Source organism: Sus scrofa, chromosome 1, assembly GCF_000003025.6.
Source record: "Sus scrofa isolate TJ Tabasco breed Duroc chromosome 1, Sscrofa11.1, whole genome shotgun sequence".
Classification (NCBI taxonomy): domain Eukaryota; kingdom Metazoa; phylum Chordata; class Mammalia; order Artiodactyla; family Suidae; genus Sus; species Sus scrofa.
This window is the reverse complement of record NC_010443.5, coordinates 131004953-131032598: the sequence shown is the minus strand read 5'-3', so window position 1 is coordinate 131032598 and position 27646 is coordinate 131004953. Positions and strand designations below refer to the sequence as shown.

Genomic DNA, 27646 nt, shown 5'->3' with positions numbered 1-27646 from the left:
CATGAGCCCGGTATTGAGTTTCCAGCTGTGGGAAGTACAGAGGGGGAAGTTTGGTTCAGGATAGAAGAGACCCCTCTTAAGCAAGAAGACAAAACTGGGACGTTTAAAAAAAAAAAAAAAGAATTTATCGCCTGGGGGCTGAATAAGTCTGTTAAAGACAAAACCAAGACCATCCCTAGATGAAAAGGTGAAGTGGTGCGGAAGGGAGATAGGGTCTTCTGAAGACAGGGCTTCTGAGATGGTCTTCAAGGATGTGTGGGCTCTGGCTGTTAAGCAAAGCAGACATTCCAGCTCGGGTTACTGAGGCAAGGGCATGGAAGCAGGAAAAATACTTTGAGGGGATAGTGTTGAGGGCTGCTTTAAGGAGTCCTTGCCTATGAAAGACAGGAAATTAAGGGAAGAATAAAGGTGTCCTCAGCCTGGGCACAGCAGTAATCAGAAGCTTTGCAGCAGGTCTGCCTGAGGGAAGGTATGGCTTCTGGGAAAAGCCAGTGGGCCCAGATGAGGGAGGGGCAGACAGGGCATGAGGCCCTGCTCCATGAGCCTTCCTCTCCTCTCTCCAGCTCCCTGGCTCCAGGGATGCCAACATGGAGCAGGGGCTCCCCCTCCTCTCTTTCCTGGGGGGAGCATGTGATGGATGCCTGTGTGTGTACATCGTGAACCCCCCCCCTTTTTCCTTTTGGTTGATTTTCTCTCATGGTGTCACAGAAAGGTCACAGTATTTGACAGCAGAGTTAAGTCCTAGTTTGAAGGAATTTACTAGCAGTGTGGCTCCAGGCCTGCATTCTCTCATCTGCAAAAGGAAACCCATAACACCAGCCCTGCTGACTGCACGCAACAGCAAGCTGGAGAGTGTCAGGAAAAGAGCTGCACAGTTTTTCAGAGCTCAAAAAGCCCAATCCCACTCCCAGACCTGGAAGTCCCTCCTCAGTGTCACCCAGGATGGGTATAGATTCTCCAACTCCAGGAAGGATGTAGAAACGTTCTCCCTGTTTACTCAGGTAGTAGAAGAGAAGGCTTTCTTTCTTTTGTGACTCAATTTCCCTTTTTTGTAGCATGAAGGAAATTTCTTTCTTCCTTTCTTACTGTTTCCAGGGCTAGGGGAGGGGGCGCCCTAGGAATCTGTGTGTGGCAGGCCAGCCTGACAAGCCAGGCAGTGACACCTCCAGGTGGAGGAGAGAAGCAGCAGGAACATGGAAGGGGGCACTGGTCCCAAAGAGCCATGCCCCTCCTCCCTGAGCCTCCCAGAGACATCTCAGCCTCACTGATGTCCCTGTTTTCTGTGGCGGATAGAGACAGTGCAGGGAAGAAGAGGAGCTGGGGCAGGACCTGGTCTGTAAGAGGGTGCCAGGCTGGGTCCTCTTGCAGGGTCCTCTTTGGAAGGAGCAGCCCTTTCTGTTGCTCCAGCTAGCAGTGCCATCCCAGTCCTGGCCTGGCTGACCTGTGGGGGGGGTGGGGAGCAGGGGGTATTGCCAGGTCTCAGGCCCTGGAGCCTTTGCTCTGACTTGCCTGTGGGCTCAATATGTTCTGAGCAGAAAAGAAATAGCAAAGATGAAAAAAAGCTGCGACTCTGCTGCGGAGCACAGAGGCACCAACAGCCGGAATTAGAAGCTGTCGCTTAGAGAGCTGAAGGCTGACAGGAGATGCAGCCGAGGCAGGCAGGGGGCAGGCAGGCACTCCACACGCCCCTCCCCTCCCACCTGCTGAGCCTCCCCCACTGCAGGCCCCGGGGCTGGCAAAAGGGCCTCCCCCCAGAGGCGGCTTGGGTCTGCAGTCTGTCACTCTGTCTGCAGCAACCCCCACCCGCCCCGCCCGGCCCCCTCCTTTCTTCCTCAAGTGTCACCAGCCCCCTCACCCTGTCACGTTGCACCAGCTCATCAGGGTTGGGCCTGGTGGCACGTGGCTGGGAGATCCAGAGAGCTGGTGTTGGGGGGTGCGCAGAGGGGAGGGTGAGTCAGCAGGGGACTCTCGCATCTGAGTCGGCAGGTGGGATTGGGAAGGGGGTAGGGGCTCTGCTCTCTGTGCAAAAGTGAAACTTAGTGGATAGGGAACCTGGCCCCAGCCCCACAGAATCTGCAGCAGGGGACAGAACCCAGTGCCCATCCCTTGCCCCAGCGCCCTGAGGGAGGGCATCAACTCTTCCTCTGCACACCACCTGCGGCCAGAGATTAACTCACTTCCAGGGCCCAAGGGCTATGGAATTTTCCCAGGGGCGCCCTACCTTTTTCCAGGGGACAGACAGCAGGGAGGTTGGTGTTTGCCCTGGCCTCCTAGGAAGCCCAGCCTGCTGTGCAATCCAGAGGCAGGATTGCATCCCCTTCCGAATTCTGGGCTTCCCAGCTCCAAACTGGAGGCCCAGAGACCCTGCCCAGCCTGGCTACAGGATGAAGGGAAGGCATTTGCCTCCCCTGGAGCAGTCACTGGCCAAAGCCAGGGGCTGCCCAGTGGGGCCAATTTGGCGCTGGCACTAGCTCATGCCCCCATGCCCAGGTCAGTGAGCTACTCTAGGCCTGGGTCCTCATCCCTCTCTACCCCTGGCTTGGGAGGAGACGGGGCAGCTGAGTGCCCAGCTGGAGGACTGAAGACTGGGCACTGCCCTGGGGTGGAGGTGTCCCACCCTCAGCTGCGTGCAGGCTGATCAGTGACAGGCCTTACTTCTGTGAATGAGCAGGTCCCCTAGCCTCACCCTGTATCCAGGGGCTGCTAGCATCCCAGAGGAATGGGGGAGGGAGCTCCTGTTTATTTTCTGAAGGCCCAGGTGCTCAGGGCTAATGGCATTTGCTAGAACTCTCTGATAAAAAAAAAACCACCTCTTCCCAGAATCAACCCCCACCCAGCCTCTCCCAGGCCAGTGTCTGTCCTCCTTTAGGATTTGGGACCATGCCGCCACAGATGCAGTGAACAGCTCCCCAGAAGCCTCTCTACAGTGCGTGCTGGGGTCAACCATAACTGCCACAGGGGCCTGAGAATCCAGCCCCTTTAAGTCTGCCTAAAGGGGTGCAGGTGGCCTGAAGCCTTGTGACTCCCCCAAAAGGGTGGGGCCACCTTTGCATGAGGCTCTTCTGCTTCAGCCCTGAGGGTGGAGACAAGAAAAGGCCACTTGTGGTGGGGAATGGCCCGGAAGAGTGACATCATTTTCCAGTGGTTGTGGCCTCAGGGCTGGCAGAGGGGAAGTGAATCCTCTTCAAGCCCAGAGGCAGGCTCATTCCACTGGGCTCTAGAAGGGACCTCAAGTCTAGTCAGCTCTCAAGGATTTTTTTCCCCCAGCTCACTTCATGGTTGGGGGGGCACTCTGCTCTGTTGCCCCTCATTTCTTAGCTATAGAGCAGGTGCCATGTTTAGGCAGGAAATCTTGAGACAGAGCTCTTTAGTAGGAGTAAGAAAGACAAAAATAAATAAACTTCATAAAGTCAGGAGAGAAAATGGTGCTGACCTTGTCAAGCAGCCTGAGTGGGAGCACAGGTAGGGAAGTACCTCCCACCCCAACCCCAGGTCTAGGAAAAGGGGTGGGTCAGGCTCTGGGCCTGAGAGAGCACAAAAGGCATCCTTCTTCCCTCACCCCCAGCCCCAGGCTGCTCAGCTGAGGCAGCTTTTCCATCACAGCCTCCCATCCCACATGCATTGCGGGAGCAACTGTCCTCAGGGAGCTGGAAGGTAGTGTCAGTCTCTGTATCACACAGCTGACAAGGAGGCCAACTCATCGCAAGCCTGTGATGGGGTCAAGAAGCCGGGGTGAGCTGCCTGCCTTAGAGCAGGAGGATTTGGAGTTTGGACCAAGAGATGCTTGTACTACAGATGCTAGAGTTAAGGTTCCAGGTCTTCAGGCCTAACTCTCCAGGCGAGGAAGCTCAGCACAGAACGGCACACTCAGAAAGGCAAAGTGGGGCGAGATCCCCATTTCCTGCCTCCCAGTCCATATTCTTCTTTTTTTTTTTTTTTTTTTTTTTTTTTTTTTTTTTTTTTTTTTTGCTTTTTAGAGCTACACCCACAGCATAAGGAAGTTCCCAGGCTAGGGGTCGAATTGGTGCTGCAGCTGTAAGCCTACACCACAGCTCACGGCAACACCGTATCTTTAACCCACTGAGTGAGGCCAGGGATTGAACCCACATCTTCATGGATACTAGTTGGGCTCATTACCACTGAGTCACAGTGGGAACTCCCAGTCCATATTCTTTTGACCTCAACAAATATGATGCTTATTCAGATGAAGAGCAGGAGCTCAGCTTGAGAGGACCCCTAGGCCCCAAGTGGGCCCCAGATGACATCTGGTTCCTGCCTTCTCCTTAGCCTGGCTGTGAGGAAGGGGCTCTGGCATCCAAGGGAGCCCCAGCTGCCTGCAGCCTCAGTGTGCCCGGGCCTTTTCCTCCAGGGGAGATGGAGCCACATCCCAGAGAAAGATGAATGCTCTTGCACAATGTCCCAGTGGGGTGGGGGTATCAGAGGTGGTGCTCCTGGGTGTCTGCCTTCTCCGTGAGTGGGTCCTGCTCACACAGCTCTGTGGGAACCCCACAGGGCCTCTCAGCCTTGTCCTCCTCCCAGGGGAAGCAGGCCCTGAGGCAGGACCTCACTGACTCCTTCACTTCCGCCTCCAGACCCTTCATCCTGTCCTCGTACTCTGCCAGCAACTCCTGCTGGAACTGTGGAGACAGCAAGAACCACCCCCTGGTTCAGGAGGGGCTACCTGCCCACTCACCCCACCCCTGGACTGTGGAACCAGAACATGACTTGTTTGTTCAGACCTCCCGGGAGACCAGAGTGGAGGGTAGTGGAGCCCATCAGGGGGCCTCTCAGGAGAGGGTGTGCCAACCTAGCAAAGAGATCTACAGAGCTGCCTCATGACCCCAGGGAGGGAACCAGAGCCCTGGCCCTCTGGGAAGAGGCGGGTGGTTCCTCTCCCACCTCCTGACCAGCAGCTCCTTGGAGGTGGGCCAGGGTAGTGGTCCCTGCTGTCACCTGCTTTTCCATATCTCGGATCTGTTCCAGGCAGGCTGCCTGCTTCTCTTCTAGCTTCTCCTGATGCCTCTCCAGATTCTCTGTCATCTGGGCGGGAGGGAGAAGCAAGGATTCAGGACAGCATGGGCAGGCAACCTGGGTTAGAATCCAGCTACAATCCCAGTTAACCAGCTGTTAAGACTTTAGGCAAATTCCTTAACCTTTAAACAGGTTTTTTTTTTCTTTTTCCTTTTCTTTTTCTTTTTTTGTAAAATGAGGACAATAGTACTTGTCTTGCTGGCTTTTGTAGGATTACGTGAGCCAGTTCATGTGAAGCACCTGCCTGCACGGGGTCAGGACTCAGGGGCTGGTAGCTCTGTTATTGTTGTTAATAATCCCCAGGGAGCTTTAGCACCATTCTCAGCAAGGCTTTCCTTCCTCTCTGAATCCCTGGAAGCCTGACTCAGGAAGCCTCTTTGCCCCCTCTTACCCAGCCAGCCACCCTAATCCCACCCCCCCCCATCAAAACCTCCCCCCAGCCCTCCTGGAGCCAGCCCATATCATTTCCATTGAGGGCAGCTGGCCAAAGGCATACTCCTTTAGGCTAGTATCCCAACCTCCACACAAAGGCCAGAACCCCAAATGGCCTAGGAGCAGCCCTTCTCTTGCACTGCCTTCCCCCATCCCTAGCTTCAGGGGCCACTCAGGACAGTGTATTTCCCAAGGGCAAAGTAAAGGCCTGGGGCTACCCCTTCCCTCTGAAAAAGAGAGAGTGTGTGTGTTTGGGAAGGACACAGCTCTTACCCACCTGCTTGATGACCTGCACCACCTCCTGGATGTGGGAGTTGTTGATCTCTCTTTTCAACCTGTTGGGGTGATCAGAGTTTCAGAGAGGGCAGGAGGCCCCTGGGAAGAGCTGGGTGAGACAAAGTCTCCATGGGGTATAGGTGAAATGGGAACTCAATCATAGAGCCATCCTTGGCTGGCTGCATCTATGTCTGGTCTGGGAACCAGCCAGAGGCCTAAACATGGGGACCCAAGGAGACTCTGAGGAGCCACTGGGGGCCCTTGAAGAACACACTGTTTTTCAAGGCACGCATGGGAAAGTGCATGTGAGAATCAGCGGATCCAAGGTTTCACCTCCCACTTTGCATGCTTGATTTTCCCTTAAACTTTCCTCTGCTCAAGCAGGGTTGGCATGTGTGTTTCACCTAAGGAGGACATTCTCTGATCAGATGTGACAGAGTACAACTAACTTTCAGGAACCAGGAGACAGGGACATCTCTGGGAAGCCAGTCAGGATCCACCTGCAGGGTGGCCCCTTCCCACCAGAAGTGGTTCCTGCTCAGCTCTGGGCCTGGAGTTTGAGCCTTGCGCCTCCGCTCCAGAGCTCACCTCTCCTGAGCCATTTTGTCTGTAGTGACCTTGATCATGGCCTGGATCCTCTCTAGCCTTTTGGCCTCCAGCTTTTTCTTCATCTCTTTGGTGTCACTACAGAGAAACATCAGGTCATCAGGAAAAGTTTCCAGCTGCTCGGGCCCTCCTGGGAGGTTTAAGAGGCAGGCGTAGAAGGAAGGCAGGCATACGTCTCCAGGGTCTCCTTGAGGGTCTTCAGCTCTGCAGCCTGTTTCTCTCTGGCCAGCTCCATCATCTTGGTCATTTGCTGCGGGAGAGGAAGAAGGACGGGCTAAGCTAAGTGAGAAGACTTTTGCTGTGCGGAGCGTGTGGGGTTGGTTGGTCTGGGCCGTCTCTCCCTCCCCTCCCCAACGCCAGACCTCGGCCACGTGCTGCTCCTTGCGCTTCAGGACGCACTCGCACTGCTCCTCTCCTTGCTGTAGCAGCTCCTGCTCCAGCCTCTCTCTCAGCTCTCTCAGGCGCGCGTCCGCGCCCTCCGGGCCCTCAGCCGGCTCCAACCCGGCGGTGTCCTCGCCCGGCAGGGTCCTGCGGTGGCCACATGGGAACAGGCCCTAAGCCCAGGGACGCCCGCGCGCTCGCCTCGGAGTGTAGGATGCCGCCGCCGCCCTTACCTTTTCTTGCGGGAGCCCTTGCCCGGAACGACTTTGCGGCCACGGCACCCGCCGCCGCCCCCCGCACCTGGCGGCGCGAGCTCGGCCAGCTGTGCCGCGCCCCGCTGCAGCAGCTCCTCCCAGCGCCGCGCGCCGCGCCGCTCCAGCTCCCGAAGCTCCTTCTCGTGCCGCCGCTGCAGCTTCACGACGCCCTTCAGCTCCCGCAGCTCCTCCAGGCTGGCGGTCCGCGGCTCTGTGGGGGCCGGGGTGAGGCGCGCTGCTGCCCAGGGGCACCCCCACCCCCACCCCGACCCCGGTGTCCCGGACCCTCCCCAGGCCTGACCCCAACATCTCTGGGTCTCAGCAGGCCTTACCCGCAGCTTCTTTGGTGACCTCTTCGCTGGCCTTGGCCCCAGCTGCTGCAAGAGCCAAAGGTGGGGTTCTCAGGTGCTTTGCGGACCCCCGGCTCGGGTCTTCCTCGGCGCCCCCCCTGCAGTGCACTGCCCCAGCCCGAGGCTTCACACAGAGGCTTTCCTTCCCCCGGTGAACATCTTTGTTTTAAAGATCTGCCGCCAGGCTGGGATGTGCCTATGGGTGCAGCAGAGAAGTCGAGACCCTTCGGGTAGGTGGGAAGACCCCGCAGTGCATACCTGCTGACCCGTTGCTCGTTGGGGCCAATGCCCCATTGACCTGGCGGGCAACCGGACTCCCGAGAGGGAAGGGATTCTGTGGAGGGGAGAAGGTTAGGAAGGTGACTCCAACAACAGCCTCTCTCCCTGAGCCCTAGACTCCTCCCCCTCTGTCATCTTCCCACAAAGAGGACACAGCTCCCATGGGGCCCTGGCAGTGGACCTTACAACACAGACCTCAGGTAGACCTCCCATGGCTTCCTTGAGTTTCACAGCCTTCTTATCATGGGCATTGAAGAACTTGATGGGATTGGCGAGGGCCACCGTGAGATCTAGGTACACAGGAACATCGTGGGCCTGGTAAGATGTACCTGGGAGCCTCCACCATGCTCACCTACCCAGGATAGCCTGTCCTGTCCCCCTCTGGAGGCCAGCTTGAGGAGAGAGGAGGGGAAATGGAGAGCCTGGGGCTCCCCGCATTCCATGTGCCTCCTACCTGCCCAGGTGTCAGGTACATAGTCCTTCATCTCCAGGAAGACAAAGAGTGCAGGCATGGTGAGGGGCATGTTGCTTTCGCTGTGCAGGCACATGTGGTGGTATCCTGTGGGATGTGACCAGATGGGCAGTGAGCCAGAGCCCAGTGCCACCCAGCCCTGCTCACCAGGAGCCCAGTATGCAACACTTCTGACTTTGGTCTGGTTCCTGGCTGTGCAATATTGGGCAGGCTTACTTTAAATCTCTGAGACTTTCTTCATCTGTGAAATGGGATAGTAGTGTCTACCTTGTGCGATTATTGTTAGGATTAAGGGAGAATGTTTTAAGCCCTGCAAGCATTTTTTTTTTTTTTCGGCACCCATGGCATGTGGAAATTCCCCAGCTGGGGATTGAACCTGTGCCGCAGCATCAACCTGAAGCTCTGGGGTGATGATCCCAGACCCTTAACCCAATGCACCACAAGGAAACTCCTTTTTTTTTTCCTTAAAGCATTTTAAGTGCCCAGTAAATGTTAGCTACTTGGGAAACTGCCCCAGTAGTTACAGAAAATTACATTCTGTTAGGTGGGCAGAGTCCACCTCTGTCAGTTTCTTGGAGAGGTACGGTTCCTGCCCTGCTTTCTAGGGGTGATAACATGAGAAGGCCACCTCCCTGAAGCTGCCCCACCCTTTGGATAGGATCCTGATGCTGGCCTTGGTCTTAGACCCACTGGGAACAGCAAAGAAGGACCCCTATCTTTACCAGAATTCAAGGCATTGACAGGAATGATGCGATGTCCAAGAAACTTGTTGCCTTCCTCCATCACAGCCACCCTGAGGGAAGCCAGCTCGGGCATCAAGATCTGGGGAGAGTTCAAGATGGGACAAGCTGGAGAGGGGAGAGGGTGTCCAAGCTGGCCCACTCTCTGCCTCCAGAAACCTAGAGTCAGTGTGAGAACATGGCAGTTGTTACCAGACTTGGTGAGGATGGAGGGCCCACTCTAAGCCTCACACATAGACATCCTCACAGCTCATGCCATGGCTGGTCCACATAGAGCAGAGGGATGAATATGCTACCCAGGGCTCCAAGGGGGCCTGATGGAGACAGCCCTTGGCAGCTTTGCCAAAAGTATCCAGTGGGGCCAAGACCCCCTGATTCCATGGGACCCTGCTCTCTGGTCTAGGAGTTCAAATTTCTGCCTCTGATTGTAAACATGAACAGGCATGCACATACACACATGTGTATACACACAAAACCTGCCCACAGAGTAAATTTCTATAAGCTTGGGTTTTGGACTCTTGAAACAGGAGGGCATAGGTGAGGTTTAGAGAGAAAGGGAGGATCAAAAAACTCTTTTATGTATTTCCTCTTCTACAAGGAGAGACCAAGAACCAGGGATAGATCTCAACTCCTGCTCTACCCTAACCACTCCCCCACCTTCTCAAAGACAAAGGGCTCCTCCTTCCAGACGGGATTGATGGAGTTGGTACTGGGTGACAGCTTGGTGCGATAGCGCCTCTTGGGGTCCCCAGGCAGGCCAAACAGCTCCACTTCCACATAGGTGCGCACACTGCGTTCTGACAGGAACTGCCCAGATATCACCTGGAGGTGGGGGCCCATGGCAGGCTAATATCAGCTTCCCCGCCCAGGCCACTCTCCAGAACTTAGGGCCTCCAGCTCCGCTAGTGGAACCATCCAATCTTGGGTACTGTGAAGAGCTCTATTCAACTCTGGCCATGGAATAGAGACTGTGTGGCTTGAAGTTACAGCTAAGCTCTGGCACCGGGGTGCTTCCAGCATTCAGGGAACAGGTGTGGGCCTCCCCAGTGAGCAAGGCACAGGCCCTCCCCCAGGGCCTGGGGCTCTGGCTGCCCTACTCTGCCCACTCTTCTCCCCTCCCCCACCCCAGCCTCAGCGCTTCCCCTTGGTTTCCATGGGGACCAAGAGGCAGCCTCCAGTGCTGAGGAGGAGGCAGTTTCCAAGGCAACTTGCTACTGCACAAACTGGCTGGGGCTGAAGTTTCCAAGATATCGAGGAGGGGGTTGGGAATGGAGCGATGGAGCTCCTGTGTCTTTCTCCTCAAGACCCCAGCCCTCCAGGCCACTTGTCCACCTCGGGGCCTTGCCGTAATAGAAAGGGTGGTGGCCACCACCACATCGATGCGGTCCACCGAGAAGGGGTTGAACTGCTTGTCCAGCCGACGCATGAACTCATGCTTGAGGAGGTAGCCGCTCTGCCCGTTGAACTCAAAGAGCGCCATGTTCTGCTGCATGGGCAGGTCTGGGGGAACAAGGGCATTCAGGGAGGGGGCCTGGCTCTGGGTCTGCACACAGCCTTTCTTCCCAGCCTTTCCCGTCTTGTGAAGGGGGAGGTTGGGCGCACCATGAAGATGAGGGTTTCTCATGTCCCAGCCTAGTCCTTTAGGGTCTCATCTCTCAGGATGGGCCTGCACCCTGGAGTCAGCAGGAGCAAAGCCGCGACCAGACCTCAAGCCCATGGTGGCAGGCAAGGCCAGTGGAGCAGGTGTCACCACAGACCCCCCTCAGGTCAGCACTGATGTCTCCACCTACAGACTCATGTACATGCAGTCACATAGGCACGTGAGACACACTTATATCCCTAAACGCTTGCTCACCTGCACGTGCGCCCAGAGCCCAAAGGAACATCAGACATCCCGGTCTATTCTAAAGACCCCCCTCCCCTGGGCTAGGGTAAAGGTGAGAGGAGTAGGGGAAGGTTCTCAAGAGCCTGAGCGTGCCCTCACCCATCGTCTGGAAGTTGAGGGCAACCATCTGGCAACCAGCATTCCAGAACATCTGGGGCATGTAGTTGGAGGAGTCCATGCGGGTGCCCTTGGGGTAGATGCGGCTCATTTGGCGCTTGTTGTAGCTGCCACAGTATATAGGAGCCTAGGGACCACCTGCACGGGGAGCATCCACAGACACCCACCCCCTGTCATGAGCCCAGACCCAGGCAGTCTCCTTCCCTCCACCCAAGCAGGGATCCTGGCTACTGAGGCCTCAAGGATACTCCACGAACTGCACTGAGGCCTTGGAGAGCAGGTCGTAGGCCTTGAGCTCTGTGAAGGAGGAGATGACATAACTTCGGTTCTTCTCTGGGGGCAGGAAAAGAGAAAAGGGAGTCTGCGTCAGGCTTTCCTCTCCCTCGGACCTGCCCTCCCCTTTGATGTCTCCGTCCAGCACAGAGATACCTCCAACCCAGTGTGTCCACTGAGGCCTGAGGGTTGAGGGGCCAACCCCAGGCCAGGGAAGGTGCAGATTTCTGTGAGTAACAACGTGTGCTGGGGGTAGAGGGCATGCCCGGGGGGGTATGCATAGGGTGGGGTGTCCTGGTGGGTGGGGTGCACGCCCTGGGTGGACACAGAGGGTGTGGGGAACACATGGGGAAGAGCCTGGGGGTCAGGAACATGCTGTGATGTACAGAGGAGTGGGGGGAGGGGTAAGAGGCACACAGCAAAGGTGGTGCAGGTGGCACAGGCCATGGGTGGGCACAGGAGGGAGTTCAGGCTGGGGATTCAGGAGTAGGGATCCAGTGTCACGCAGAAAGAGGTGTTCATGTTGGGGGTGTGCAGAGGGTACGAGGAACTCGCCATGTGTGTGCCTGGAGAGGATAAGGTAAACAGCATGGGTGAACTCAGGGGAGAGGACAGGGGGCAGATGTGTACTGGCTGATCTTGTTGCCTTTCACTTGTCCCAGGAGTCCTCCTGCCCTGGCAGCTGCAGAACCTGCAGGTGGAGCCCCAGGCAGCCCGGCTGAGGTAGCCTGTCGTAAATGGCCTTCCTGGCACTGACACACTCCAGAGCATTCTGCTCGGTGCCAAGTCCTCAGTACAGGGACAGGACACTAGGAGCCACCACCACTTAAACAAGCCCTTTGCCTGGCTCCTCTGCTGGGTGTTTATAGACAGCGCCCCCAGCCCAAGGCAGGATGCGCCCCCCCACTCTTGCTTTTACCCCTACCCATCAGGCTGCTCTGGTGTCAGGCCATGCTTCCTAAGAGCCCTCTCCTGAATCTAGCCTAACCTCCAGCTTCCCACCACCCCATGTTAACTCACGGGCAGAGAACTCAAAGGAGATGAACTTGGTGGGCTGGATGTAATTGACAAGGCTGGACATCTCCTCATAAGCCGTCACTTCCAGGCCCGCTGTGCCCTGGGGATGAGGACGGCAGTGTGGAGAAGAGACCAGTACCGAGCCCAGGAGCCCAGCCCCCACCCCCACCTGGAGGGCTCTCCGGTGGAGCCAGCAGGAGGAACTCGGGGCTTCCCACGCACCTCATCTGACTGCATCTTCTTTATCCCTTCCTCATCCAGGTTTCCCGACTCCTCCTCCTCTTCCTCGTCCACCTCCTCCTCCAGCTCAGCCCCTTCCTCACCAGCCCACGCTGCCACACAGGGCTCCATCAGCACTGGGGGTGGGGGTGGGTGGTGTTGAGATCCTGCACAAGGCCAGCCCTCCCCTCCAGACCCAGCCCCTCCCTCCCATTCCAGGTGCTCCCTCACACCCATTTCTCTCCAGTTCACTCACCCGTGTCCTCACCCACAGGGGCACTGGGTGGACCGCCACCCTCAGCCTCCCCACCCGGCTCCTTGCTGGGGTCCGTGGGGCCAGAGAACTGGTTCTTCTTGTTCTTGATGAGGATCTTACCCCGGAGATCCTCAGGGCTGGGCAGGGGGATACCTGGTTTCAGCTGCAGGAGGGAAGAGAGGGTCCTCAGCACCATCTCCTCACCTTCAGGGTGTAGCCTAAGCTCCTTGACTCCAAGCTGCGCTCCTCTGCCCCTTGCCTGCTTCTCCAGCCTTGCCTCTCATCATTCCCACCTGGTGGGCTAAACCCTGCCTGACCCAACTTATCCCAGCACCTACTCCACCTGCCTAGACCACCCTTTCTCCACGCTCACCAAGATAAATCCAGTGCCTCCCTCAGATTTCAGCCCAGCCAACACCTCCTCCAGGAAGCCTTCCGTGATCTCAAAGACTAGATCTGGACTCTCCAAGGATTCCCACAGCAGCCACAGGCGGTAATGTCCTAGTTACTGTGCCTCCCCATGAGAAGGTAAGCCATCTGAGGGCTGGGGACTGCTCCTGTGTCACTACCATAGCTCCTAAGCCCAGCACAGTGCCTGACATGGTAGATGACAGGATCCCAGCCCCATAACCTTCCCAAATGAACCCAAACATCCTCTGAGGACACCTGCCTCCTTAACCCAGCACCCTGCACTGTTCCCCAGCCCTCAGGCCCCAGTGTCCTACAGTGAAATCCACTCACTGGGAACTTTTCCAGGGGCTCTGTGAGCAGCATATCCCCAAATAGCGTCCGGCAGTACTCGGCCATCTTCGCCTGTTGGCGGGGTCTGCAGGGAGCAGAAGCAGGGTGGGGTTCAGCAGCTCCACCTCACCCTCTTGTCCACCTTTTTGTGCCCCCTGATGACCCAGATCAGGGGCTCAGGAAGTTGGGGAGGCAGGAACACAGGAGCGCCTGGGGTCCCAAGGAAGTTTTGTTGAGACCTGGGAGAGCGCTGGAAGGCATGGCTGGATGGGGACAGTTGTGGGGAGGGCAGCTACAGGCAGGAGATGGGGACCAGGTGGCAAGTGAGGCTGGATGGCCTGGATACGCACGAGTCCACGTGGTTTTCAAATGACAGGATGACCGGATAAGGGGAGGTCTTAAAGGCACTCTCTGCAATAGCTTCGATTGCTTCCTGGAGAAGAGGAGGACCCCATGGAGAGGCAGGCAGTGCTCCCAGCTTCCCCTCCCCCAGGGGCACCCTTGTCCACTCCCCAGTCTCAACACACACATAGAAATTAGAGGGTCACTGTTGGCCTCCTGTCTCTGCATCCCTCTGGTCCCCACACCGGTCCAAGGCCTCCCAGACATCCCTCTGCTCTGGCTTCACTCCCCCCAACCCCAGAAGGCTCATGTCCTAGGGCCCTTCCCTTGTGCCACTGCCACCAGCCTCCACATGCCAAGTGTCACCTTGAAATAGATGTCTGTGGTCATGGTGAAGCCGTGAGTGATAATGGGCTCCTCATCAGGGGGCTTTCCCTTCCAACAGTCCAGCTCCACGCAGCGGCAGCCAGCCAGCAGCACCTGGCGGTACATCTCGGCCGAGGAAAGGCCTGAGAACTGGCCAGCTGAGCCAGAGGAAGAGAGAGGGGTAGGGGCTTCACTCGGGGCAGTCCAGCTCTCCCCCGCCCCCCTCCGTCCTAGGCTGTCCTGTGGGCAGCCCCTGTAGGAGAGTCAGGGCACAGGAACTGCCACCATAAAAGGAGAGGTGGACAGTGAGGTCTCCAGAGCCCACCTGTCAGGTAGGTGTTGTGTGACGAGTTGATGAAGTAATGGTTGAGTGGCTGCGTCATGTCCTGATGCAGCAGCAGCTTGTCCTGGACCAGCACGCTGTTCTCTGGCCCACAGAGAAACCACACCATGCCCTCGGGGGACAGCTGGCCTGGGGGACAAGGGTGGTTGTCAGGGCCACAGCCCAGCTGCTGGGACGGGAGAGGACCTTGGGGGCGGTTAGAGGTTCCCTGGGTCCTCACCCCTCTGCACGTTGATGCCGCTGGGTTCGTACTTGTCGATGAGGCCCTGCACCTGGTCAGGCCGCGCTGGCGGAAACAGTAGGGAGTTCAGCCTGGAGTCGCGCTGTTTCTGGTTGATGAATTTGGTCAGGTGTTCCTTGGTCATGTAGGGTTTGGCCTTGGAGTGGCTGCAGGCCAGAGAAAAGGGCACAGGTCCCCTCTATGTCCCCTAGGCCAGGGGTGGCTCAGACAAACCCCTTCTCCAGTGACACCACCCAGATGTCAGCATGGCAGATTGGGAATTTTAGCCACCACCCCTTCTCCAAGCCCAGCCCAAGAAGCTCACTAGGAAGTGAAGATCTCGTCTATTTCAGGCCGAGGACAGAGGCTCATGAGGAAACTCCTATAGACGGATTCTGGGAAGTCCTCGGGATTGATGGCATCATTCTGGGGGACGAGGGGGATAGAGAGTCACCTGAGGACCTCCTCTGCCACCCCCACCACCCCCCACCCCAGCTTCTCAGTACTAAGAGCCACAAACAAGGCCCAGCCCTGTGCATGGGGGTCTGGGGAGAGGGAGGGCTTAGGTCAGATGGAAGAGCAATTTGGGCACCTGAGCCCTCACTTTTCAAGGCCCTAGTTGCTGAGCAGAGAGCATCTTAGCTGGTTTGCTTTGACTCTGAATTGACACTGGCTAGTCCCTTGCCTGGGACAGAATTTGAACTAAGAGTGACCAGGACGGGGAGGTAAAGAGATCAGAAGCAAGCAGTGCTATTTGCTAGAAAAGTGAGCTACCATTTTCTTTTTAAGGGGAGGATAAGTTTTCAAAAAAAAGCAATTCAAATACAGACAATGGCATCTGAAAACAGAACCTCATGATGCATGAAGCAAGACTGACAGAACTGGAGTTCCCATTGTGGCTCAGTGGTTAACTAATCCGACTAGAAACCATGAGATTGCAGGTTTGATCCCTGGCCTCGCTCAGTGGGTTAAGGATCTGTCATTGCCATGAGCTGTGGTGTAGGTTGCAGGCGCAGCTTGGATCCAGCGTTGCTGTGGCTGTGGCATAGTCGGGTGGCTACAGCTCCAGTTAGACCCCTAGCCTGGGGACCTCCATATGCTTGGGTGCAGCCCTAGAAAAGGCAAAAAGACAAAAAAAAAAAAAAAAAAAAAAAAAAAAGACTGACAGAGCTGAAGGGAGAAATAGACAATTCAACAACAAAAGTTGGAAATAGAGACAGTACAAGGAACAGTAACAAAAAAATAGATTGGACTTCACCCAAATTAAAAATTTTGGTATTCCAAAGGACACCATCAAGAAAATAAAAAGGGAGTTCCCCTTGTGGCTCAGCGGAAACAAATCTGAGTAGTATCCATGAGGATGCAGGTTCAATCCTTGGTCTCACTCAGTGGATCCAGTTGAGGATCCAGCGTTGCTGTGAGCTGTGGTGTAGGTTGCAGTTGCAGCTTGGATCCCATGTTGCTGTCGCTCTGGCGTAGGCTGGCAGCTACAGCTCCAATTCAACCCTTAGCCTGGGAACCTTCATATGCTGCAGGTGCAGCTGTTAAAAAAAAAAAAAATTCTTAAAAAGAAAGTAAAAGTAAAAAGACAACCCACACTATTACTCAGCCATTAAAAGGAACGAAATACCAGCATTTTTAGCAACATGGATGGACCTAGAAATTATCATGCTAAGTGAAGTCAGCCATACAATGAAACACCAACATCAAATACTTTCACGGACATGTGGAATCTGAAAAAAGGACACAATGAACTTCTTTGCAGAACAGATACTGACTCACAGACTTTGAAAAACTTATTTTCCAAAGAAGACAGTTTGGGGAGTGGGGGGGATGCGCTGGGGTTGTGGGATAGAGATCCTATAAAATTGGATTGTGATGATAATGTACAACTATAAATGTAATCAATTCATTGAGTAATTAAAAAAAAAAAAGACAACCCACAGAATGGGAAGAAATACTTGCAAATCATATATCCAATAATGGACAATTGCACAGTAAGACAACTCAATTGAAAGATGGGCAGTTGGAGTTCCCGTCGTGGCGCAGTGGTTAACGAATCCGACTAGGAACCATGAGGTTGCGGGTTCGGTCCCTGCCCTCGCTCAGTGGGTTAAAGATCCGGCGTTGCTGTGAGCTGTGGTGTAGGTTGCAGACGTGGCTCGGATCCCGCGTTGCTGTGGCTCTGGCGTAGGCCGGTGGCTACAGCTCCGATTCGACCCCTAGCCTGGGAACCTCCATATGCCGCGGGAGTGGCCCAAGAAATAGCAACAACAACAACAAAAAGACAAAAAGACAAAAAAAAAAAAAAAAAAGATGGGCAGTGGATTTGAATAAATATTTCTCCAGAGAAGATATGCAAATGACCGATAAGCACATGAAGAGATGCTCTACATCATTAGTCATAGGAAATGCGAATCAAAACCACAATGAGCTACCACTTCACAATCACAGAGTGACTAAAGCCAACAACAAAAAGCCAAAGGCAAATATGAACAAGTGTTAGTGCAGATGTGGATAAGTTGGAACCCTCAACACTGGTGGGATTATAAAATGGTATAGTCCCTTTGGAAAACAGTTTGGCGTTTCCTCAAAAATGTTAAGCACAAAGTTACTATATGACCCAACAATTCCAACTCTAGATTTGTATCCAAGTGACTTGAAAACCTATGTCCAGACAAAATCATTCATAGCAGCATTATTCATAATAGCCAAAAAGTGGAAACAACTCAATGTCCACCAATTGGTGAATAGTTAAGCAAAATCTAGTATATCCTTACAATTAAGTTATTCCACAATCAAAAGGTATAGAGTACTCATGCATGCTATAACATAGATGAAAACATGGTGCTAAATGAATGAAGCCTGACATCAGAGATTGTATTATATAATTCCATTTACATGAAATGTCCAGAATAGACAAATTTTTTTTTTTTTTTGCCATTTCTTGGGCCGCTCCCGTGGCATATGGAGGTTCCCAGGCTAGGGGTCAAATCCGGCCTACACCAGAGCCACAGCAACGCAGGATCCGAGCCGCGTCTGCAACCTACACCACAGCTCACGGCAATGCCGGATCTTTAACCGACTGAGCAAGGCCAGGGATCGAACCCGCAACTTCATGGTTCCTGGTCGGATTTGTTAACCACTGAGCCACGATGGGAACTCCAAGACAAATTTTTGTTTGGCCACACCCAGGGCTTGCGGAAGTTCCTGGGGCCAGGGATCAAACCCATGCCACAGCAGTGACAATGCTGCTGGATCCTTAACCACTCGGCCACTAGGGAACTCCCAAAAGAGACAAATGTATAGAAACAGAACGTAGACAGGTAGCATTCAGGGATTCTGTATTTTTGCATTCTCTTCCAGAAAAGCCCATCAAATGTTTTTCAGGATAGCTCTGAAAGGCCAATATCAGTCTTAGTTTGGAGCAGAGGCTCTGAGCAGGAGAGCTAGACAAGAAATTGGACCCATCAGCTCCAAGCAAAGATGGCTCAGTGGCCCCTACTGGGGCACAGAACTGATCAGTAAGGAGGCCTTAGCTAAGGTGGGAACTCTCGAGAAAAGGAGTGTAGCAAGTGGTGTCTTCAGCAGGAGCCTGTTTCCACCTTGTCCCCAGCCCCATGCTTGCATCCCCTGAGACTGATTACACCAAGAAGTCACCAGGTCCTTGGAGCTAATTGTGGGGGAAGTATTCCTGCTAGGATTCATGTGGACAGGTGATCAATGAGGTCTTAGTTTTATTTACTTACAATGTTCCAAATTCCTACCAAGAGGACAGTCCCCATGGGGTGCATGTGGTGCTCTATACAAAGGCCAAGGGAGGACAGGGGGCTGAGATCTACTCCTGGCCAGACAGAAACCCTGGCTCAAGGCTGCATCTGCCCAGAGGGTGCTTTTTTCCCTTTGGCTGCATTCGTGGTTCACAGAAGTTCCCAGGCCAGGGATCAAACCCATGCCATAGTAGCCCCCAGAGCCACCAAGGAACTCCCAGAGGGCTCCTTTGTGTCATTCACATAAGGCACCTCATGGGCTGACCCTGCATATAACTTGTAATTAAAAATCAATTACTTAAGGGAAAAGAAAAGAAGGTGTTCTCTTGTGGTGCAATGGGTTATGGATCTGGCGTTGTCATTGCAGCTGCTTAGGCCACTACTGTGGTGGGTGTTTGGGTGTTTAGTCCCTGGGATTAACTGGCTTTTTGGGCTCTCTGGCTGGGACAGTACTGTCCTTCCTGTCCCCCACCCCCCAGACGCACCCAGGTTGCCCCCTAGTCAGAGGCAGCTCCTGTGAGAAGGAGAATTCTGGGGATGGGCTGGGTAGTGGGGGAACCACTCACCTTGCCTTTGGGGAGGTGGCAGGCGCTGAGAGCAGCTTCCACCCGCTTGCGGTCAGCAGGAAACATCTGGAAAAAACTGAAGAAGCAGAGAAAGGCACCAGGCAAAGAGAAGGGTGAGGCCTGGGGAGCGAAGGCTTTGGGGAGCTCGGAGGCCATGTGGGGAGGGAGCAGGGGAGACTCACTTCTTCACAGGAATCTTCCCTTCAGGGTTGAGCTGCATCCTGAGCTTCACCAGGCTGATGGGCAGAAAGCAGCCCGTCAAGGCCCAGGGCTGGCACCCTTAGCCCCACAGGCTAAGGCCAGGCTGGCAGGCACTTACATCTTGTCCAGGAAGGTGCTACGGCAGGCGTTGGCTGTGAGCGGATGCTTGGCCAGAGCCAGGACATCTTCAGCCCAGGCCTGCAGGACCCCAGAGCACAGCAGTCAGCACCCCCCGCCCCCACCACCACCACGAGATGCCCCCACCACCTCGCGGCCCAGGCCTGCCTCTGAGGAGGTCCAGGCTCTCCCAAGTGCCCAGCCCCAGGCCAGCTGCCCCTGAGGCACCTTGCCCACATTCTCCTTGTAGGAGACGAAGTTATGGAAGGTGAGGTCCACCATGTCTGGGCCGGACACCACAGTCAGTGTCTTCAGCAGGAAGCTGTTGTCGGGAAAGTCCATGTTGAAGACTTCTCGGAGCTTCTGGCTCTGCAGCAAGTGGTGATGTGAGGGTCAGAGGTGTGCCCCTGTCCCTGCCCCCTGTCTTTCCCTCTCAGCCGCTTGAAATATGGCCCACTGGGGTGGCATCCCATCCCTGCCCAGCTCAGGAGCCACCGGCCTCAGCACCCAGGAGCTGGGGTGGGCAGGGAGAGGCCCACAGGGAGGGATTAACCCAGTATTTTGATTGCCATTTTTCATTTGAAGACAGATTTTTTTGTTTTTGTTTTTTGTTCTTTATTTTATTTTTTTATTTTTTGTCTTTTTTAGGGCCACACCTGTGGTATATGGAAGTTCCCGGGCTAAGGATCAAATTGGAGCTACAGATGCAAGCCTACACCACAGCCACAGCAACGCAGGATCCAAGCTGTGCCTGTGACCTACACCAGAGCTCACGGCAACACCAGATCCTTAACCCACTGAGCAAGGCCAGGGATTGAATCTACATCCTCATGGATACAAGTTAGGTTCGTTACTGTTGAGCCATGGCAAGAACTCTTTTATTGTTTTTGGCCTCACACACAACATACAGAAGTTCCCAGGCCAGAGCTGGAAACCCTGCTATAGTTGGAACCAGAGCCACATCAGTGACAATGCCAGATCCTTAATCTGCTGAGCCACCAGGAAACCCCTGAAGCCAGATTCTTAGTCCCCAGTCTCAAGGAATCCTGCTTCCTCCAATTTTCCTACCAGCATAATGCAAATATAGGCAAACCAGTCAGGAAGGCAGGGGGTGGGGGTGGGGGTTGTAGAATGCAGGCAACACCTCACAGACTGCCTGGGGTGCTCTAGGGGCAGGAGCTGGCCCTGAAACCTGTCCATTCACTGTGTGTCCTGATACTACAGCCCCAGCAAGCCCAGGGGCAGGTATGCTGCTTCCTCAGCTCAGAGGAAGACCCTCTGCTCAACCAGGGACCCTCCAGAGGTTGGGCTCCCCATCCCCACAGGGACTCCTGCCTCAGCCCTGCAGAGCTGGTGACCCCTCTGAGCCTGGGCTGCTGCTGGGCCCACTTACCTTGGGCATCTTGGCAAACTTCCCAAAGCGGGTGTCCCGGATGCTGGTGATATCCAGAAACTCCATCTCCTGGTGGGAGCACAGGTGGGAGGTGGACAGAGATGGCAGGTCAAGAACTAAGAGCAGGGAGGAGGGAGCTTCACACACATTCACATCTTGGCCAGCTGCCCTCTCTAGATGCCAAAGCTGTGTGGGGCCTCCCAGACCCTAACATTCCTTTCCCAGCAATCCCCACCCCCCATAGTGACCCTTGTCCCTTCCTACCTTGGCCACTCTGAGTTACTCAGGGCCCATGACCTCCAGCCTCCCCTCCACCTTCCTGGACTCTCCCCGGCTCCCCCTCCCCCCTGCCCAGGTGTCTCGGCCCTTCTCTGATCTCTTGGGAGCCCTCAAGTTTAACCCCAGCCTTCAGCAGCTGCTCTTTATCTTTTCTCTCTCTCTCCTAGGGCTGCAAAGGCTAGAGCATCTGAGCCTGAGGCATGGTTGGACTTAATGCATCCTCCAGCCCAAAGCAAACAGCCTCTTCCCCAGAGTCACCCTTCCAGGTCATCCTATACTCAGCGTCCACGCCTCCACCCCTGCAACACTAGGAAACTGCTTGGACTCCATGGATCAGCAGGTGCTCAGGCTGCCTCACCTTACTCTGATACGTCCAGTATAAGTAGTAGCCCTTGGGGTCCACACGGAGGATAACCGGGGAGGCTATTGTTGTTTCCTACGGAGAGAAGTCTCAGCTCCCTGCTCTGACTTCAGGTCGAGCTTTCCTGGTCCAGACCAGGAGTTTCAGAGCTCACCATCTGCCTAGGAGGCGGCCATCCTGGGAATCTGCAGGCATTTCCCTTTGTTTTCCAGAGCTAAGGGCTGAATATGAGTCTTTAAAGCTCAGAACCAGGGGTGGGGAGAGGTAGAGAATTGGAAATGACATTTCTGGAAGAGAAGAGAGTTCCCCCTCTAAATCCCAAAAAGAGGTTCTCCTTCTAGACCCCAAGAAGGGTCTTGGCCCCGACATTACCCTGTTTTCAAGGCCTTCAGCCAAAGGGGCAGAATGTCCCTCTCCAAGAGTCTGTACCCTTCCCTGCCCCCAGCCCAGGAGAGCCCAACAGCTCCTTTGCAGCAGGCTGGCTTCCCCTCTGCCCAGTCCTCCCCTCCAGGAACCGTGCCCACCCCACCCACCCACCTGTCCCAAGTGCCTTCCTACCTCCCAACCTAAGCACCCAACCCTGCCTGCCTAAAATACTGTTAAAGACCAGCTTCTGAAGAGCCTTTCCTGAAATGTGCTATAACAAGGGAGTGAGGGCCGGTTCTCAGATCTAGAAGCCCCTTCTGGAAATCCCCAGGGGCTCTGAGGAAACAAGCCTGTACTAGGCTGTGACTCTGTGCCCCCATGTTTGCTGAAAGAGCAAGGGAATGAAGAATGACCTTGCTTCTGAATTCCTGCTCCACTCAGAGCACACAGGCTACCTTTTATTTTAAAGGTCTGTGTGTATGAACAACAAGCTATTAAAATTGAATTTTGGGGTTTCCTGGTGGTGTAGGCATGGTAGTTGCTGCACACCAAACCAGACCAAATGAAGAACTGGCAAAGGAGTTGGTCCAGAAAAAGGTTCTCAGATCAGGGGTGGTTAGGGAACAAGGGAAAGAGAACACTGACAGGAGTTTAATTTTGGAGAAAGCTGTGTTCTGAGCTTCATCCTCCCTCCTGCCCCGTCCAGGGAGGCTTGGGGTACCTGACCCCTTACCTTAAGGCTGCCCTTGGAAAGCTTTTGTCACTCCTTGCAGGTGTGGAGTGTAATAGACTGGAATCTGACTCCTGCCCAGGTAACACTGGGGACAGATTGACTGTCGGAGACAGAGGTGCTGGTGTGCTACGTGAGCCCTAACTCCCAGAGCCTATGGGGCAGGGAAGCCATGAGTATCTCCTGGGTCCAGAGTGGACCCACGGGAAAGAGGGGCAGAGAGTCCAGAGCAACAGGAAGCCGAAGGCAGAAACTGGATTCTGAGGGGCCGAAGAAGTAATTGCAAGTGACCTCCCAGAAGCAAGATGGAAGGAGGACCCTGAGTAAGAGATTCCCCAGCTAAGGGGGAGGGTCTCCTAAGAAGCCTCAAAAATGTGTGCCTTGAGGAGTTCCCATCGTGGCTCAGTGGTTAACGAATCCGACTAGGAACCACGAGGTTGCTGGTTCGATCCCTAGCCTTGCTCAGTGGGTTAAGGATCTGGCGTTGCGCGTGTTGGACGGGATTAAGATGGCGGAATAGAAGGACTGGAGCTCAACTTCTCTCCTAAAAACAACAAATTTCACAACTAAAGACTGAGCAATCTCCACCCAAATGGACCGGAAACCCATACCCTACTCCAGAAGAAAAAGTGAAGGCCACATCCACAGGTAGGAGGGGTGATTTCATGATATAAACAACCCCATACCTCCCGGGTGGGAAGCTCCAGAGACTGAAAACTAACTGGCTCACAGAGACTCACCTCTCTCAGAGTGAGAGTTCTGAGCCCCACATCAAACCCTCACATGCTGGGATCTGTCACTGGGAGAAAGAGCCCCTGGAGCATCTGGCATTGAAGGCCAGTGGGGCTTGTGTGCAGGAGCTCCACAGGACTGGGGGAAACGGAGACCCCATTCTTAAAAGGCGCACATAGACTTTCACGCGCACTAGGTCCCAGGGCAGAGCGAGGTCTCCACAGGAACCTGGGTCAAACCTGACTGCAGTTCTTGGAGGACATCATGGGAAAACAGGGGTGAATGTGGCTTGTTGTGAGGGAAGGACATTGAAGGCAAAGCTCTCAGGAATATTCAGCAGCATGCCTTTCTCTGGAGGTGGCCATTTTGGGAAAATCTGGCCCCAACAGTCGGTCAGCTGCTGAGAAGCCCCAGGGCAAACAACAATCCAGGTGGGATCACAGCCCCACCCCTCAGTAAACTGGCTACCTAAAGAGCCTCAGGCACACAGCAGCCCCTAATCCCATCCAGAGACTAAGCCCCACCCACCAGAGGGATTAGAATCGGCTCCACCTACCAGTGGGCAGGCATCAGCCCCTCCCATCAGGAAGCCTACAGCAAGCCCCCCATACCAACTTCAGCCACAAGGGGGGCAGACACCAGAAGTAAGAGAGGCTACAGTTCTATTATCTATAAAAAGGTCACCACACCAAAAACCTATAAAAATGAAAAGACAGAGAACAACAACTCAGATGAGGGAGAAAGGAAAAACCCCAGAAAATCAGCTAAGCAATGAGGAGATTCTCAGCCTCAAGGAAAAAGACTTTAGATTGTCAATGCTGAAGATGATGCAAGACATTGGAAATAAACTGGAGGCAAAGATGGATAACTTACAGGAAACACTAACCAAAGAGATACAAGATATAAAACTTAAACAAGAAGAGATGCAAAATACAATAATTGAAATAAAAAACTCACTAGAAGCAGCTAACAGCAGAATACAGGAGGCAGAAGAACGAATAAGCGAGGTGGAGGACAGATTAGAAGAAATTACAGATGCAGAACAGAAAAGAGAAAAAAGATTGATAAAAAATGAAGAGAGTCTCAGGGAACTCTGGGACAATGTTAAATGCACCAACATCCGTATTATAGGGGTGCCAGAAGGAGAAGAGAGAGAGAAGGGGACAGGATCCGGCGTTGCCATGAGCTGTGGTGTGGGTCGCAGACACAGCTCGGATCCCGCGTTGATGTGGCTCTGGCATAGGCCTGCGGCTACAGTTCCTATTAGACCCCTAGCCTGGGAACCTCCACATGCTGCAGGAGCAGCCCCAGAAAAGGCAAAAAGACCAAGAAAAGGAAAAAAATAAAAATTGTATGCCTGGAGTTTCAGTATGTTAAGAGCCCGACTAGCATCCATGAGGATGTGGGTTCAATCCCTGGCCTCACTCAGTGGGTTAAAGATCTGGTGTTGTGGCTTGGGTCTGGCGTTGCTGTGGCTGTGTTGTAGGCCAGCAGCCGCAGCTCTGATTTGACCCTAGCCTGGGAACTTCCATGTGTCAAGGGTGTGGCCCTAAAAAGGAAAAATCAAAACAAAACAACTGTGCCGGAGGAAGAAGAAGCCTTACCCTTCTGTTAGGCCTGGTTTATGAAAGCCCCTGCTCAGTTAAGAAATTTGGTACCCCTATCCCTCCCTGCACCCTTCCCTAGAGGAGGTGCAGGGAAATCTTCCCACCGGCCTTTCCAGGGGGCCTGGAGCCTACCTGACAACATTCTTAGAGGGAGGGGCACAGGAGATGTCATTCTAAATTACAGTTGGAGTTTTGAGTTAGAACTATTTTCTTTTTTTTCTTCTTTTTAGGGCCACACAATGCCAGATCCAAGCCTCATCTGCGACTTAAACCACAGCTCACTGGGACTTCCAGTTGTGGCTCAGTGGTAACAAATCCAACTAGCATCCATGAGGATGAGGGTTCAATCCCTGGCCCCACTTAATGGGTTAAGGATCTAGCATTGCTATGACTATGGTATAGACCTGCCGCTACAGCTCTGATTCAACCCATAGACTGGGAACTTCCATATGCTGCAGGTGTAGCCCTAAAAAGCCTAAATAAATAAATAAATAAATAAATTTTCTTTAAAAAAAATCACAGCTCATGGCAATGCCACATCCTTAACCCACTCAGTGAGGCCAGGGATCGAACCCACATCCTCATGGATACTAGTCGGGTTGGTTACACCAACTGCCCCACAACAGGAAATCCTAGAACTAGTTTCTGAAATAAGACTGGGCTTTGTGAGGAGAAGTGTCCAGAGGCTTTTCTAGTCTTTTCCCCAAGAGCAAATGGAGTGTCTCATGACCAGCTCTGTTTCCTTCCACAGAACATAGGAGAGCTTCTCCCACAGGATACCTTGTAAAAGGGCCCTGGGACACAAAATGAAGTTGGGAGCTGAGCACATCCCATGCATCATGCTTATCCACTACCCAGCTCATCTGCCAACTGGGTGGGAGGTAGTCTGAGAGCTAAGCCCCATCTGCACATGTTCTGCAACTGGGTGATCCCTGCTCCTGGGAGTCAGGATCCAGGACCCTATGGTACTCTGCCTTGGGGAAGACAGCAGCCAGCCAGGTACACAGATGGGGACTTGCAGAGAAGGCCGCATAGCCTATCACCATCCTTACTGACCCTCTACACAGTCATGTTATACACACTTCCCAGAGGAACCGAGAGAGGCCACTTCACTTTTCATTCTGAGCCACTTCCCTCAGTCCACAGCCTCGTGGGCCAGGGTTCTACCATGCCAGTGACCGCACCACTCCCAGAGAAGCAGAGAGCCTCCCTGTAGTCATAGCAACCAGATTACTCAGTTTAGCCCAGCCCAGAAGGCCTTAATTCGTAGACCCAGAGCCCCCTCATCCCACCTGTGAGGAGGAGGGCCCAGTCCTAGGGGCCCTTCCTTCTCCCCCACGGCCATTAGATTCCCTTCCTGGGACCAGCTGGCTCAGACTCTCACACTGGGCCAGCCCAGCAGCCTCCCCTCCCTGAAGCAGGGCCCCATATTTTCCCCTCACTTGCCTAGGAGAATCCCTGGCCTGTGGCAACACATTTTCAGGGCCCAGGAGGACCAGAGGCTGGGCAGCAGGCCCAGTCTGGGAAGGAGCAGACGCGGTGGAGACAGGTACAGGGCAAAGCATGGCTTCCCCCTTCCCTACAGACAGGAGGGTGTCAGCGGAAGCAGAAGTCTATAGGTTCCCTCCCAGGCCCCTGGGGGCAGAACCTCCAGTTCTGACTTGGGGTTCACTGTCCTTTTGTGGCTGCCCCACAGCAGCTGGGAGAGAGCGGGGCCTCCCGGGGAGTGGGTAGGGAGGGATGAGGATTCCAGTCCCAGGCATCCCACTGGGGCAAGACTGGGATGTCAGTCCTGGGAGAAGGGGTCTGGCTCACCTCAGTCTCTGGTGCCACCTCAGCTCGGGACACACTTTTCTCCCACCACCACTAAGCATGGGAGCAACAAACACTACTCTTCTTGAGCGCTTTGGAGAAGGACAGACCCCCATCCAAAGAAACTTCCTCCTGTGATCACCTGGGAAGCCATCCTTTTCCCACATCCAGATGCAGAGCCTGGGCCATGGTGGTGGCCACTCGGGGCACAGGCCCTCACCCACAGATTTGTTTATCTGGGCAGTTGTATCAGCTACCTGGCCAAGCCACACAGGCACCTGAATCCTGGCAGACATAAACTAGCCCAGTCCCCTGGCAAAGCTCCTAGCAGCCTGCCCACCTGCCACCCCCACGCCCCAGCAGCCCCCAGCCAGGCCCCACTCACATCATCCCATTTGATGAAGCGCTCCCCTTGGCTCAGATAGGCCTTCACCTTGGGGGGCAGCAGGACGGGGTTGAGCAGAGACATGGTGCCAACTGTCCCTCTTTGGAGAGGCTGGGCAGGCACAGCGGACAGGAGGAAGGGAAGAAGGAGGGCGGGCAGGAGGGGAGCCTAGCTGGGCTCACATGTTACCCGCCCACCCCACCCCCCAGCAGACCCGGAAGTCTGGGTGCCCTGACAGCCCTCGGGCCGGAGGTAGCTGGGTACAGTGCTGCGCTTGGGCCAGAGGCCCATCTGGCTTTTAAATCAGCCTCATCCCGCCCCCCTGCACTGGGGGGGCTGTGGTCACTGCTCCTGCCCAGGGAGGCTGGGCTCCCCCTCCTTAAAACCCCCGCCCTCACCCGGTGCCTCAGCACTTCCTGCTCAGGGCTTCCTTCTCGGCTCTTCTAGACTGAGAGGCAAGTCATGAGGCCCAGTCGTCCTGGAGCAGGGGCCTCTCTGTCCCAAGAGCCATCCCCCTCAGTTAGATAGGGGGGCAGGGGTCCAAGTAGGGATGCTGTTGTCCAGGTGAACACAGAGGGGAGGAAGCAAGGAGCTCACCAGGGGAAGGGACCCCCACAGAGGTGGGGTCCAGAGCACAGAGGTCCCTCCCAGAGGCAGGGGAGGCTGGGGTCACCCTGGAGGTGGGAGTTGAGGGTGGGGCAGGGTCCAGCCGGGATTGGTGTTTTGA

The 27646-nt window shown here is 54.6% G+C and overlaps 1 protein-coding gene across 3 annotated transcripts; it reads right to left on the bottom strand.

Annotated features, from left to right (window-relative positions):
* On the bottom strand, positions 735-27191 carry PLCB2 (phospholipase C beta 2). 3 transcript variants are annotated; one of them, XM_021097762.1, is made up of 32 exons: positions 26920-27191; positions 21285-21362; positions 20648-20716; positions 19483-19623; positions 19256-19335; positions 19119-19172; positions 18937-19012; positions 14926-15026; positions 14601-14767; positions 14363-14509; positions 14038-14195; positions 13680-13762; positions 13330-13414; positions 12589-12751; positions 12336-12469; positions 12117-12213; positions 11072-11156; positions 10806-10930; positions 10167-10321; positions 9479-9643; positions 8804-8903; positions 8064-8168; positions 7805-7899; positions 7589-7664; positions 7313-7357; positions 6960-7191; positions 6708-6873; positions 6519-6595; positions 6328-6423; positions 5741-5798; positions 4954-5040; positions 735-4637 (listed from the first exon to the last, which is right to left on the bottom strand). In XM_021097762.1, the coding sequence occupies exons 1-32, from the start codon at positions 27001-27003 to the stop codon at positions 4437-4439; spliced, it is 3585 nt and encodes a 1194-aa protein (XP_020953421.1). In that variant the 5' UTR covers positions 27004-27191; the 3' UTR covers positions 735-4436. The 3 variants fall into 3 exon arrangements, with proteins under 3 accessions (XP_020953421.1, XP_020953432.1, XP_020953442.1); XM_021097773.1 differs by having other exon boundaries at positions 3656-4637; positions 7313-7354; positions 26920-27187; XM_021097783.1 differs by lacking the exon at positions 26920-27191 and adding an exon at positions 26169-26856 and having other exon boundaries at positions 3969-4637.

Coding starts and splice junctions, on each gene's coding strand:
- PLCB2 (XM_021097762.1), bottom strand. CDS start 27,003: ATGTCTCTGCTCAACCCCGTCCTGCTGCCCCCCAAGGTGAAGGCCTAT. Junction 6,596..6,707: donor AGGAGCAGCACGTGGCCGAG/GTCTGGCGTTGG, acceptor CCTCTCCCGCAG/CAAATGACCAAGATGATGGA. Junction 5,041..5,740: donor TGGTGCAGGTCATCAAGCAG/GTGGGTAAGAGC, acceptor CCTCCCGCCCAG/ATGACAGAGAATCTGGAGAG.